Source organism: Oncorhynchus nerka, linkage group LG17, assembly GCF_034236695.1.
Source record: "Oncorhynchus nerka isolate Pitt River linkage group LG17, Oner_Uvic_2.0, whole genome shotgun sequence".
Taxonomy (NCBI): domain Eukaryota; kingdom Metazoa; phylum Chordata; class Actinopteri; order Salmoniformes; family Salmonidae; genus Oncorhynchus; species Oncorhynchus nerka.
Window position 1 is genome coordinate 32515905 of NC_088412.1, and position 13832 is coordinate 32529736.

At 42.6% G+C, this 13832-nt stretch overlaps 1 protein-coding gene and 1 pseudogene across 1 annotated transcript; both read left to right on the forward strand.

The window, feature by feature from the left end:
- Positions 1-388: 388 nt before the first annotated feature.
- LOC115145487 (collectrin-like) lies at positions 389-3848 on the forward strand. The gene is made up of 6 exons (XM_029687024.2): positions 389-546; positions 1196-1254; positions 1374-1459; positions 1693-1809; positions 2245-2439; positions 2524-3848. The coding sequence occupies exons 1-6, from the start codon at positions 474-476 to the stop codon at positions 2654-2656; spliced, it is 663 nt and encodes a 220-aa protein (XP_029542884.1). The 5' UTR covers positions 389-473; the 3' UTR covers positions 2657-3848.
- Positions 3572-13665, forward strand: LOC115145136 (magnesium-dependent phosphatase 1-like; annotated as a pseudogene).
- The last annotated feature ends 167 nt before the right edge of the window (positions 13666-13832 follow it).

A 13832-nucleotide genomic window follows, 5' to 3' on the forward strand; every position in this document is an offset into this window, starting at 1 on the left:
GCTACAAGCAAGGAAAACAGAAAGGTGGTGTATATGCTGTACATCAGGCCCACTGGGTAAACAGAAGCAGACTGGCTCTGTGTGTTTATATTCATGACATCTGCCTCCCTCTCACTCTCTCAAACTTCTTCCACTTCTCCGAGGCTTGGACAAACAGTAGCTAGTGCTTTCACTGCTGCCCACACAGCTGCCCACACATTACTGTTGCTGTATTACTCTTCTCTCTGGGAAAGCTAACTGTACTGCTGGGGATGACTATTATAGGGCTGTTCACTTTCAAAAAAAAGTTGGGCAGGGAGAGTTGTAGCTTGCAGCTGTGTCATCGTTTAGCCATTAAACCATAGTGGCCACCCCCTGTTTGATTCCAATTCCGTCGTTGACTTTGTTCTTCTCATTAATGTCTGACCACTGGGACTTTGACTGAACCAGCAGCACAGGAGATTCTGTCTTAGTTGTGTTCTCATCCATAGAGGATGTTGGTGAGGATCCTGGTTCTGCTCTACCTGACGGGGGCACCAGCCCTAGCACAAACCCTCTGCCAGCCTAGTAAGATACTCAGATTGATCTAAAGAAGACGCTTATGTCCTCACAATTTCTACTTGTTTTTATTGCTTTTGTGTTTGGTTGGTTGTCATTCTTTAGTTTATATTAGTGTTACAAAATGTTATGTTTACAACCTCTTATTGTGTCCCTGAATGTTTATTTGATCTAGTTCGCCAAATATCTATAGTTTAATGTAGGGAGATACTGACAATACTTGTCAGCTGATCAGAGTTTTCTCGAGGAAGAAGTTCACGTGAACGAGTATGGTTATAATGAGTATTTTCATGATTTAAATGGTGTTCGCTGCTGTTCTGTTGTTTATGCATTGTCATGTACTTACGTAGAGGTTTCTAGTTCAACAGTGGGTGTTTGAGTGGACACACAGTACATACTGTATGGTTGTACAGGTAGTTCTTTATCAGGACGGTTTGAGGAACACTTTGTGAGGGATGTCCGATTTACTGTTGGTTTCATTGTCCTGTTTCTTTTTTTTGTTGGACTATTTTTGACCTATCAACCCATGTGATTCAAGCCCACAGGTTTGTGTCCTCTAAAAGAAAGTGTGTTCTTGTGGTGAATCCAAAGGTGATTCAAATGTGTTTAAGATGGGGGTGAGAATCACTCATCAAGATAAGTCTTATTCTGTCTGTAGATGCATCAAATGGCTACAGAGTGCGAATCAGCATCAAAACTGCTTTGGGAAATCAGGCCGTACGTACTATACTTTACAAGTGTTCTCTCACATCATGGGTCCGATATGAAAAGTTTTAAATACAACATTTAGAACTACATTGTGCTGGGTGATGAAATGTCCTTTTTTTTGTCTGCAGTATGAATGGAATGAGAATGAAATGTTCCTTTTCCGAGCAACTATGGCCTTTGCCATGAGGAAGTACTACAAAACAGAAACTTACAAGTAAGAAAATCTACAGTTCCCTAAACTTGTGCCATATATTTGAACTGAAATCAAAGCACAGTGTTGTACAGCATAATGTTTTTTTCCACTTCCTGCAAAGATGAATTTCCAGCATTCCTGTGTGCATATTTTATGACTTCTGTTCAAGTCAATAAAAATGTATTCCTGGTGTGTTGGTGTAATGCTGACAACATGGCATTCATGGCATTATGATGTTTGTGGGACTTTTCCAGTGTCGACAACATTATCGTGTGTAATCAGACTCTGAGGGTGTCCTTCTGGTTTGTGGTGATATCACCAGAAAACCCCACCATGCTTATTCCTAAGGCAGATGTGGAGAAAGCTGTGAGGTAATTTCTTGGTCTACTTTAAAAGGAAAATATCCTGGTATACACCTGTAGATGAACTGAACTCTGAAGTAAAAAGGTGAACGTAAACAGCCACCTGAGTATCTGATAGATGAAACAGAAAATAGATATTATGCTTACAATCTGAACCACAAGGCAAGTGGTATTTACACAGATTCAGAGACCTGTAAAAGGTGAGATTTACCAATTGGACTTAAAGTAACCCATTCCATGTTTTTTTTAAATTTTACCAGGCAATTCAGTTCAGAACAAATTCTTATTTTCAATGACAGCCTAGGAACAGTGGGTTAACTGCCTTGTTCAAGGGCAGAACGACAGATTTGTACCTTGTCAAGTCGGGGATTTGAACTTGCAACCTTTCTGTTACCATCCCAGCACTCTAACCACTACGCTACCCTGTTGTCCCATGTCTAATAGCATGTCAAGGCATCGCATCAACAACGCCTTCCTCCTGACAGATAGGACTCTGGAGTTTCTGGGCATCCAAACCAAACTGGCAGAGCCAGTCAACCCTGACACCCCTCCCTGGCTCATCGTGTTTGGAGTGGTCATAGGGGCTGTGTTTGCTGGAATCATCGCCCTGCTCGTATCCTCTCTGCTTCAAAAGAGACGGTGAGTCCACCCTTTGACAATACTTCTGTCTCTCTGTTGATAATGCTGTGTTTTGTCATTGAACTATGTCTTGTTCTAACCCAGGAAAGAGAAAGGGATGATGGAGGATGGACAGGATGAAGAGGACAGGCAGATGAAAGGAGTGGAGAATGGCAACGTCCTGGACGGCATCTACAACAGAGGATTCACAGATGACGATCGCTTCACAAAGCTGTAAAGGCTTCCCCTGTAAAATGCTACCAAGCACAGGATGGGCCAAGAGACATTCAAAACCATTACAAATAGACTTTTATGCACTGTGTCTACAGTTTAAAACTGCATTTGCTGTTTATTTTGGTTGTGTTTAAAACGATTTTGTGCCCAATAGAAATAAATGATAAATAATGTATTGTGTCATTTTGGAGTCACTTTTATTGTAAATAAGAATAGAATATGGTTTTAAACACTTCTACATTAATGTGGATGCGACCATTTATATTGGGCACAAAATAATCTGAAACACAACCAAAACAAACAGCAAATGCATCCAACAGGTTTGTAAAGTCACAAGCTTGATGTAATCATTGCATGCTAGGAATATGGGACCAAAAACTCAACTTTGGACTATCTTTAATAATACACATACGTATAGGTGAATTTGTCCCAATACTTTTGGTCCCCTAAAATGGGGGCGACTATGTACAAAAAGTGCTGTAATTTCTAAACGGATCACCCAAAAGTGATGTAAATACCCACAAATTAAAGCTGACATTCTGCACTTTAACCTCATAGTCATTGTATCATTTCAAATCCAAAGTGCTGGAGTAAAGAGCCAAAACAACCACAAATGTGTCACTGTCCCAATACCTTTGGAGCTCACTGGAAGTAAAAATAGGCTATAGCGAACACAACACCTTTCAGTTCTGTTTTATCCATGGCTTTAGTTAAGCATTTCTGCAAACCGAGTAGGTGGCATCTGGTCAACATTTGTAATGTATATTTCAAAATAATGGTCAAATAATAGAATCCCTTAATAAACAGTGATCTTGTTCATTTAGAAATCACGAGTACTTCTTATCAATCACAAATCTGAAAATAATGAAAACGTAGCTACAGAGAGGCACAAATATATCCGAGAGGGAGGAGAACCACCATGATAATTGATTTACATGTAACTAAGAAATGATTGATGTAATGTCTTCGCTAGCTCCAGCATCTAGTTAAGCGTTAACCACCTGTTGAAGTTGTTTACTGCTTTGCTTTGCACAATGTGATCAAATGAAGAAGAACACCAGAACATATGGGTTTAAATGTCAAATATGTACATTTCCAGTCATTGTTTTAAAGAGCACCCATTTAGATGTTATATTGTTTGTTATGAAAATCTATTGTGTGAATCAAGAGGAAATACAAATAAACTGTCATTTAGATATGTCTCTTCCTTGGCTATTGCGGAATCTCTCTTTCAACCTCTCTAGTCTGTTGAGATTAAAACAGGTTAAACGTCATTAAGGACTACCTCTTTATTTAGCTACAGCACATGGAGAATGATTAAAGGCAAAAGGGGATACCTCGTCCGTTGTAAAAGGGAATGCCTTCAACTCTCTCAATCAGAGAGGTGCTGGGGGCTGCCATAAATCGACATCCACGTCTTCGGTGCCCGGGGAACAGTGGGTTAACTGCCTTGCTCAGTGGCAGAACGACAGATTTTTACCTTGTCATGGACACACGATGGAACACAGAAACACATTCAGTCAGTGGCTGCAATTACACATGCATATGTGGTAGATGAGGTGTCAAATGTAACACGATTTGAATTTTACACGCTGTTCTAAATCAGTTCCTCAGCAATAATGAAGTGGCTAAATGGGTGGCTCTTATCTTCCTTAATTAAATATATCTGATGGGTAGGTCTTCTACCAGTTCCAGCTCTGGGTCCTTTTATTTATTTTGATCAAATGTAGCATCAGCATCAGCAACTCTAATGCAGCTGGCAACAAACTCAAGTGTGCTGTTCAAGTACCTTTGATCCCTCACCAGAAAGGACAACATGTTACAAAGGGAAAGCTTCTGTGATTAATTGATTTGAGAACACCAAAACAACCACATTGGAAAGTGACAGTGTAAGCTAGTTAGTCCTACAATTTTGATGATTCAATACATTTGAGGATCGTTATTAGCGTTTCACTAATATATAATTGAAAATGTAACTTCTTAACTCAGGAAATAGCTAACAATAGCTTTGTTGTTTTTGACCTGGGTAAATTGAAAAGCTAGCTAACTAGATATATACTGTATCTAACTGTAGCTAGCTAGCCAACATTAGATAGCCACGTAGCTAACTAGATATATACTGTATCTAACTGTAGCTAGCTAGATAACATTAGATAGCCACGTAGCTAACAAGCTATGTTCAATAAAGTTAAAGAGAAAGAACACTGACAAATATCATACCTAGCTAAAACCAGAGCAGAAAAAGAAGACTGTCACAGATACAGTAGTGTCTAGCTAACTGTCATGTGTTTCGGTCTGTTTCTGTACCTGTCATCCTCCATCTCATCTGCTTTGTTTTTGTTTTCTCCCTATCTCAGATTATACTCTTTGGCCCTTCTGGGTAGATACCCATGTGGACCCACCACTTCAAAGGCAATGTGTGAGTTTCCTGATCAAAAATCGTGAAATTGATTGATGAGTTGCAAGCTAGTGATGGCTTTAGGCTATGTTCTTCTCTAAATCCTCTCCAATTTTTACACAAATTACATTTCAGCCATGTCTTTTCAGATTTATAATAATATCACGTCTTTCCCTACAGGGGAGTGGTGTTGGATGCAAGAGGAGAGAAAATCTAACTGTACCAAGAAACAATGGACATACTCACTTCTCTACATGACCAGGGGATCCAGATTGGAGTGGCATCACGGTTAGTTCACACAGGGATCAACTGCATGCTATTTTATTTTATAATCTGATTAAATATCTATGTAAAACTTGTTTAGACAATGGCAATTTCTGTTATTAGCCTCTAGATGGGTAATTCTTTGAAATAACATGCCAGCAATGTCAATTATTTAAATGTTCCTTCTATTCCCCAGCACAGGGGAGGTGGATGGAGCCAATCAGCTGTTGTCTCTCTTCAATTTCAACCAATACATATCCTTCAAGGAAATATACCCATGGTCAAAGGTCCCTTACTTCAAAAAGTACGCATCTAAATTTGAGATTATACGACCACTGCCACCGGTCCTGAACGATTCTTCTGTCTTCAACACAAATACTGTTAGTTTGAGAATGGAAGTGTGTGTTTGTGTGTTTCAAATCAAATCACATTTTATTAGGCACATGCTACATAATCAACAGGTGTAGACTAACAGTGAAATCCTTACTTACGGGCCCTTCCCAACAATGCAGAGAGAGAGAAAATAGAGAAAAGTCATAACACGTCACAATAAAAGTAATAATAAATACCCAATGAGTAACAATAACGTGGCCATATAGACACAGGGTACTAGTACCGGGTCGATATGCAGGGGTACATGGTAACTGAGGTAGATATGTACATAGAATTATGAATAAAGGCAACAGGATAGATAATAAACAGTAGCAGCAAGGTATGTGATGAGTCAAGAGTTTGTGCAGAAAGGGTCAATGCAGATAGTCCGGTTAGCTATTTGGTTAACTATTTAGCTAAATATTTAGCAGTCTTATGGCTTGGGGGTAGAAGCTGCTCAAGGTCTTGTTGGTTCCAGACTTGGTGCATCGATACTGCTTGCGGTAGCAGAGAGAACCGCCCATGACTTGGGTGGCTGGAGACTTTGACCATTTTTAAGGCCTTCCTCTGACACTGCCTAGCATACAGGTCCTGGGTGGCAGGGAGCTCGACTCCAGTGATGTACGCATTACCCTCCATAGGGCCTTGAGGTCAGATGCCAAGCAGTTGCCATACCAAGCGGTGATGCAGCCAGACAAGATGCTCTCAATTCTGAGCTGTATAACTTTTTGAGGATCTGAGGGCCCAAGCCAAATCTTTTCAGCCTCCTGAGGGGGAAGAGGCATTGTCCTGCCCTCTTCACGACTAGGGTTGGTGTGTGTGGATCATGATAGATCCTTAGTGATGTGGACACCGAGGAACTTGATGCTCTCGACCCGCTCTACATCCGCCCTGTCAATGTGAATGGGGCTCTGCTTTGCCCTCTGTTTCCTGTAGTCCACGATCAGCTCCTTTGTCTTGCTGACGTTGAGGGAGATGTTGTTGTCCTGACACCACACTACCAGGTCTCTGACCTCCTCCCTATAGGCTGTCTTATCATCGTCGGTGATCAGGCCGACCACCGCCGTGTCGTCAGCCAACTTGATGTTGTTGGAGTCGTGGGGGGCAACGCAGTCGTGGGTGAACAGGGAGTACAGGAAGGGACTAAGCACGCACCCCTGAGGGGTCCCTGTGTTGAGGGTCAGCATGGCTGATATGTTGTTGCCTACCCTCACCATTTGGAGGCGGCTCGTCAGGAAGTCCAGGATCCAGTTGCAGAGGGAGATGTTCAGTCCCAGGGTCCTTAGGTTAGTGATGAGCTTGGATGGTACTAGGGTGTTGAATGCTGAGCTGTCGTCAATGAACAACATTCTCATATATGTGTTCCTCTTGCCCAGGTGGGAGAGGGCAGTGTGGAGTGCAATTCAAATTGCGTTATCTGTGGATCCGTTCGGGGCGGTGTGTGAATTGGGGTGGGTCCAGGGTATCTGGGATGACGGTGTTGATGTGAGACATGACCAGCCTTTCAAAGTGTTTCATGGCTACAGATGTGAGCGCTACAGGGCGATAGTAATTTAGACATGTTACCTTGGCGTTCTTGGGCACAGAGACTATGGTGGTCTGCTTAAAACATGTAGGTATTACAGACTGGGTCAGGGAGAGGTTGAAAAATGGCAGAGTAGACACTTGCCATTGGTCAGTGCATGCTCTGACTATACGTCCTGGTAATCTGTCTGTTCTTGTGAATGTTGACCTGTTTAAAAGGTCTTACTCACATCGGCTCTTATATCATGCTTGCTTCAAAGCTGCCATACAAAGCATTTAGCTCGTCTGGTAGGCTCAGGTTACTGGTAAGCTCACAGCTGGGTTTCCCTTTGTAATCCGTGATAGTTTCCAAGCCCTGCAACATCCGAGGAGCATCAGAGCCAGGGTAGTAAGGATTCGTTTTTAGTCCTGTATTTTTTGCTTTGCCTGTTTGATGGCTCGTCGGAGGTCGTAGTGGGAGGATAGAGTTACGGTCAGATTTGCCAAATGGAGGGCGAAAGAGCTTTGTAACCGTTTGTGTGTGTGGAGTAAATGTGATCTAGAGTTTAGTCTCCTCTAGTTGCACATGTGACATGCTTGCAGAAATGAGGTAAAAACCAATTTCAGTTTCCTTGCAGTAAAATCACCGGCCACTAGGAGCCCCTCCTCTGGAAGAGCATGTTATTGTTTTGTTTGTGTCCTTGTGTTCTATACCGTTTGTTGAGTGCTGTCTTAGTGCCAGCTACAATTTGTGGTGATAAATAGATATATAATATAGATGAAAACTCTCTTGTGAAATACACTGAACAAAAATACAAAGGCAACATGTAAAGTGTTGGTCCCATGTTTCAGCTAAAATAAAATATCCCAGAAATTGTCCATACTGCACAAAAAGCATATTTCTCAAATTTTGTGCACACATTTGTTTACATCCCTCTTAGTGAGCATTTCTCCTTCACTAAGATAATCCACCTGACAGGTGTGGCATATCAAGAAGCTGATTAAACAGCATGATCATTACACAGGTGCACTTTGAGCTGGGGACAATAAAACACCACTAAAATGTGCAGTTTTGTCACACAACACAATGTCACAGATGTCTCAAGTTGAGGTAGCATGCAATTGGCATGTTGACTGCAGGAATGTCCACCAGAGCTGTTGCCAGATAATGTAATGTTAATTTCTCTACCATAAACTGCCTCCAACATAATTTAAAATAATTTGGCAGTATGTCCAACTGGCAGACCACGTGTATGATGTCATGTGGGCGAGCGGTTTGCTAATGTCAACGTTGTAAACAGAGTGCCACATGGTGGCGGTGGGGTTATGGTATGGGCAGGCATAAGCTACAGACAACGAACACAATTGCATTTTATCTATGGGAATTTGAATTCACAGAGATACCGTGATGAGATCCTGAGGCCCATTGTCGTGCCTGTCATCTGCCGCGATCAACTCATGTTTTAGCATGATAATGCACAGCCCCATGTCGCAAGGATCTATACACAATTTCTGGAAGCTAAAAATGTGCCAGTTCTTCCATGGTCTGCATACTCACCAAACATGTCACCCATTGAGCATGTGTGGGATGTTCTGGATCAACGTTTATGACAGCGTGTTCCAGTTTCAACCGATATCCAACAACTTCATACAGGCATTGAAGAGGAGTGAGACAACATTCCACAGCCCACAATCAACAGCCTGATCCACACTTTGCGAAGGAGATGTGGGGTGGTCACATCAGATACTGACTGGTTTTCTGATCCACACCCCTACATTTTTTAAAAGGTATCTGTGACCAATAGATGCATATCTCCATTCCCAGTCATGTGAAATCCAAAGATTAGGGCCTAATTAATTTATTTCAATTGACTGATTTCCTTATATGAACTGTAACTCACTAAAATCTTTAACATTTTGCCATTTATATTTTTGTCCAGTATATTATGGTCTACAGCTTATCGTGACGGAATCGAACTCATGCGAGCAGAACCATGAGACTTCCTTATTAGATATCGAGCACCGGCTGAAAGACATACCCCTCCCCTCCTAACCTTACCCGACGCTGCCGTACGGTCTTGACGATGCATAGAAACAGGATCAGAGAAACAGGATATTACAGTTCAGGTCCCATTGATAGAATAGTCTCAAACAGAGCTTGTCCAATTTGTTCTCCAGTGATTATACTGTACGTTCGCCAATAGAACGGAGGATAGAGGCGGATTATTCATACGCCAACATAGTTTCGATAGGGTGCCCACACGCTGGCCTCTCTTACGCCGCCTTTTCCGAGTCTCGAGGTTTAGTTCCTGGTCCGGGGTGTGCAGTATTTCCTGCGTCACCGACTCAAGAAGAAGTCTTCATTCAAATCGAGGTTAGTGACAACTGTCCAGAAGCGGTTTTGGGTCATAGTAAACGATGGCAGAAACTTTATGTACAAAAAAAGTTAGGATTAGCGCAAAAAAAAAAAACTCACACACAATAGCAGAAACGGCAGCTACCCTTTTCAGCGATATTCTTTCATGTTTGTGTTTATGCTTAATAAAAACTTATGCTTTAAGTTTATAGGGTAACTGGTCGTCAAAGTGTGTTTGTAGTGGAACTCACTGTCATTGTGTCTTTGTTCAGGCTCCAGGCAGACAGTGGATTCAAGTTTCAGTGAGATGACTTTCTTTGATGCTGAACATAGGAGCATCAAAGGCGTCATTCGACTAGGTACTTTACACCTCCATAAAGTATATAATCTCAAACCAATTTATAACTTCATGAAGTCCACTCTAACTTCCAAAGTCATTCAAATACATACACAACAGAGAAAAGATATCGATGATTTCAAAATTATTCTATACCATGAGAGTGTCATGACATCTGTTTTGGAGTAATAGCAACTTAGCAACTGTTTCGAACTGGCTCGTAGCTTTTAACAAAAAGGGAGACAACGTGGAGATATATTTTTATTAAATAAAGTCAAACAAAACTCAGCAAAAAAAAAGAAATATCCTCTCACTGTCAACTGTGTTTATTTTCAGAACTTAACATGTGTAAATATTTGTATGAACATAACAAGATTCAACAAATGAGACATAAACTGAACAAGTTCCACAGACATGTGACTAACAGAAATTGAATAATGTGTCCCTGAACAAAGGGGGGGGGGGGTCAAAATCAAAATGAACAGTTAGTGTCTGGTGTGGCCACCAGCTGCATTAAGTACTGCAGTACATCTCCTCCTCATGGACTGCACCAGATTTGCCAGTTCTTGCTGTGAGATATTACCCCACTCTTCCACCAAGGCACCTGCAAGTTCCCGTACATTTCTGGGGGAATGGCCCTAGCCCTCACCCTCCGATACAACAGGTCCCAGACGTGCTCAATGGGATTGAGATCTGGGCTCTTCTCTGGCCAAGGTAGAACACTGACATTCCTGTCTTGCAGGAAATCATGCACAGAACAAGCAGAATGGCTGATGGCATTGCCATGCTTGAGGGTAATGTCAGGATGATCCTGCAGGAAGGGTACCACATGAGGGAGGAGGATTTCTTCCCTGTAACACACAGCATTGAGATTGCCTGCAATGACAACAAGCTCAGTCCGATGATGCTGTGACACACCGCCCCAGACCATGACGGACCCTCCACCTCGATCCTGCTCCAGAGTACAGGCCTCGGAGTAACGTTCATTCCTTCGACGATTAACGAGAATCCGACCATCACCCCTGGTGAGACACTTTTTGCCAGTCCTGTTTGGTCCAGTGACGGTGGGTTTGTGCCCATAGACGACGTTGTTGCCGGTGATGTCTGGTGAGGACCTGCCTTACAACAGGCCTACAAGCCCTCAGTCCAGCCTCTCTCAGTCTATTGTGGACAGTCTGAGCACTGATGGAGGGATTGTGCGTTCCTGGTGTAACTCGGGCAGCTGTTGTTGCCGTCCTGTACCTGTCCCGCAGGTGTGATGTACCGATCCTGTGCAGGTGTTGTTACACGTGGTCTGCCACTGCAAGGATGATGAGCTGTCCATCCTGTCTCCCTGTAGCTCTGTCTTAGGCGTCTCTCAGTACGGACGTTGCAATTTATTGCCCTGACCACATCTACTTGGTTCTGCAAAGCCACTTTTGTGAGTCAAAACATACTCAGCTACCAAAATCGGATCTTCAGAGACAGTCTTCACTTTTCGGCCGCTAATGTACATGGCTATTCGATCAGGGATTGTGTCCTTAAATTGCTCTAGGATAATCAGATCACACAGCTCCTGGAAAGTCGTAACCGCAGAGGCAGAACACCAGCGATTCATCTGTGAAAATAACTTTTGCACAAACTCAATATGAGTCTGTTTATCAGCCCTTTTCAAAGTTCTAAATCATTGACGGTAGCCTCAGGAACCAATTCGTAAATCTGTAGCACAGCCATTTTAACCTTAGCATAGCTGAGACTGTCGGCTACACCAAGAGCTGAATATGCTTCCTGCGCTTTACCAGTCAACACACACTGCAACATTAAAGTGAGATCAGAATTAGGCCAACTCCTAGCGTAAGCAACATACTCAAACAACGAAAATAAGTCTTAGTGTCCTCCTCATTAAATTTTGTCAACAGTTGTAAGTTTCCAACAATATCATATGTGTCCGGGGCACGAACGAGCGACCCCTAGCTAAATCAGGGTCACCTTCCCTAAGCAAACTCTCCCCCAAGAGCTTTCCTTCTCTAACCAATTCTAGACACTCTTGTTGCAGCTTGATTTTAGCACGCTCCAAATCCTGTTTAAATTCCTTTTCATGCTTAACACAATCAGCATGCTCCAAATCCTGTTTAAGTTCCAATTCCTTTCCATGCTTAACACGATCATGCTCTAGCTGTAACAGCTGAAAAAGACTACTAGGCTAACAGATGGAGCGGCCAATGTAACGAAATGGGGAGATGGCTGGGGAGGTGGCGATTCCTCAGCAGAGTCTGCCCCAGTGATACCTACGAGTATGCCAATCTCCATCAGATTGGCCTTCAATATCAATCTAACATAATTATTTTGATGCATATCACTAATTTCAACCTAGTAGTGTTCAGCGATATTCAACAGCTGTTCTTTAGTACATAATTCTAACAGTTCCTCTGATGGAATTAACTGGTCTACATTAGACGCCATAGTCACAAGTAACTGCAAAAAAAAATGTTGCTCTGCCCCTCTGCTGAGCACACCAGACCAAACCACAACAAGAGAAGCACCAATCAAACTGGGCACCACAGGAGAGAGATGAGATATATCAGGAGCTTCTCCAAATCCTACAATAACGCAACCCTAGTCTTGGTGCGGATTTGCGATGCCCAACGTATTCCAAAGTGGAACATGTCGCTAAGCCTAACAGGGGAAAAGACAGGCTATAGCTCCGGGTCGCAAATAGCACTATCCTACCCAAATCTCCCACTGAGGTACACATGGGATTGAACTGACCTTCTCGGACCGATGTCCCAACAGCGAGTAGAGTAAGAGCTTCCAGCCTGGGCAGGGGCCTGGAAACTAACCAATGTTACTCTCTCCAACGCAGCATACAACCAACTAACCACCGCAGTGGCAAGTTTACCAAACAAACAAAGGCAACCAACCCTGGGCACCAAACAGCGCAACTCAAAGAAAGTTGTAACAAGAGATGCAAACAAAGCACCTCCAGTGTTTATCAAGACAGTGACTTCACGTTTTCTCCCCAACAAAATGCTCATATCAGTTAGCCCAACGACACTAGTAGTAAACCTACTTGCATACTTTCCAAGCCTGTTTGATGACATCATCGGACATCCAAAATCACGGATACGCTTCGGAGGCACTATGCCGAACACTTATAAGACTAGGCAGTGAATATCAACCAAAGCGCATCCGAATTAGCATTAACCCAATTAGCATTAACCCATAATGCAACAAAATACTAAACGCCAAAGTGTTTAGCATCCAACCTTATGATCCCGGACGAGCCCCCACTTGTTTACACACCGGCTCGAAGCCCATAACAAAGAGGGAGACAAACATTTTCATTAAATAAAGTAAACTATATCCAAGTAATAGTGGAATGTGCAGTCAGTAGTGTGAGTGAATGCATGCACAGATGGTGATAATGAGGCGTGTTGAGAGATGCCAAAACAAATGAACATAAAGAAGCCTCAAAATGCCACAACCAAAAATAACAGTGTGTCTGCATGAAGAGAGTCTCTTCAATGTATGGGGTGTATTTATCCCTGGGACACTGTCCCATTTCGCTGACGACCCTCCCGGCTCCGCCCACCAACAAGAACAAAGAGAAAGAATTTGGCAGACAGAGTGGGAGGGTCGTCACACAAGTATGTTGCATAAACCGTTCACTCCCAAAGGAGATAACAAGACGAGTAACTTTACTTTAATTTACCCTCATGTGTGCAGTGTGTTCTGGTTCCTAAAAGAGTGACTATGAGACTAGTGGTTGAAGAGATTCTACAGTTCTCCCAGGGTGCAAAATGAGTACTTGAGGACAGAGTTGACGCATTGATGCAATACATAGACTTGACCTCTGTGGGCAGTGTTGCACTGCCACAAACCTAAATATCAGCACTTCACTGTTTTCAACATTACTACACATTTTATGTGTATAACCAACATAATGTTGGATCAGTTTGGCCAGAGCCATG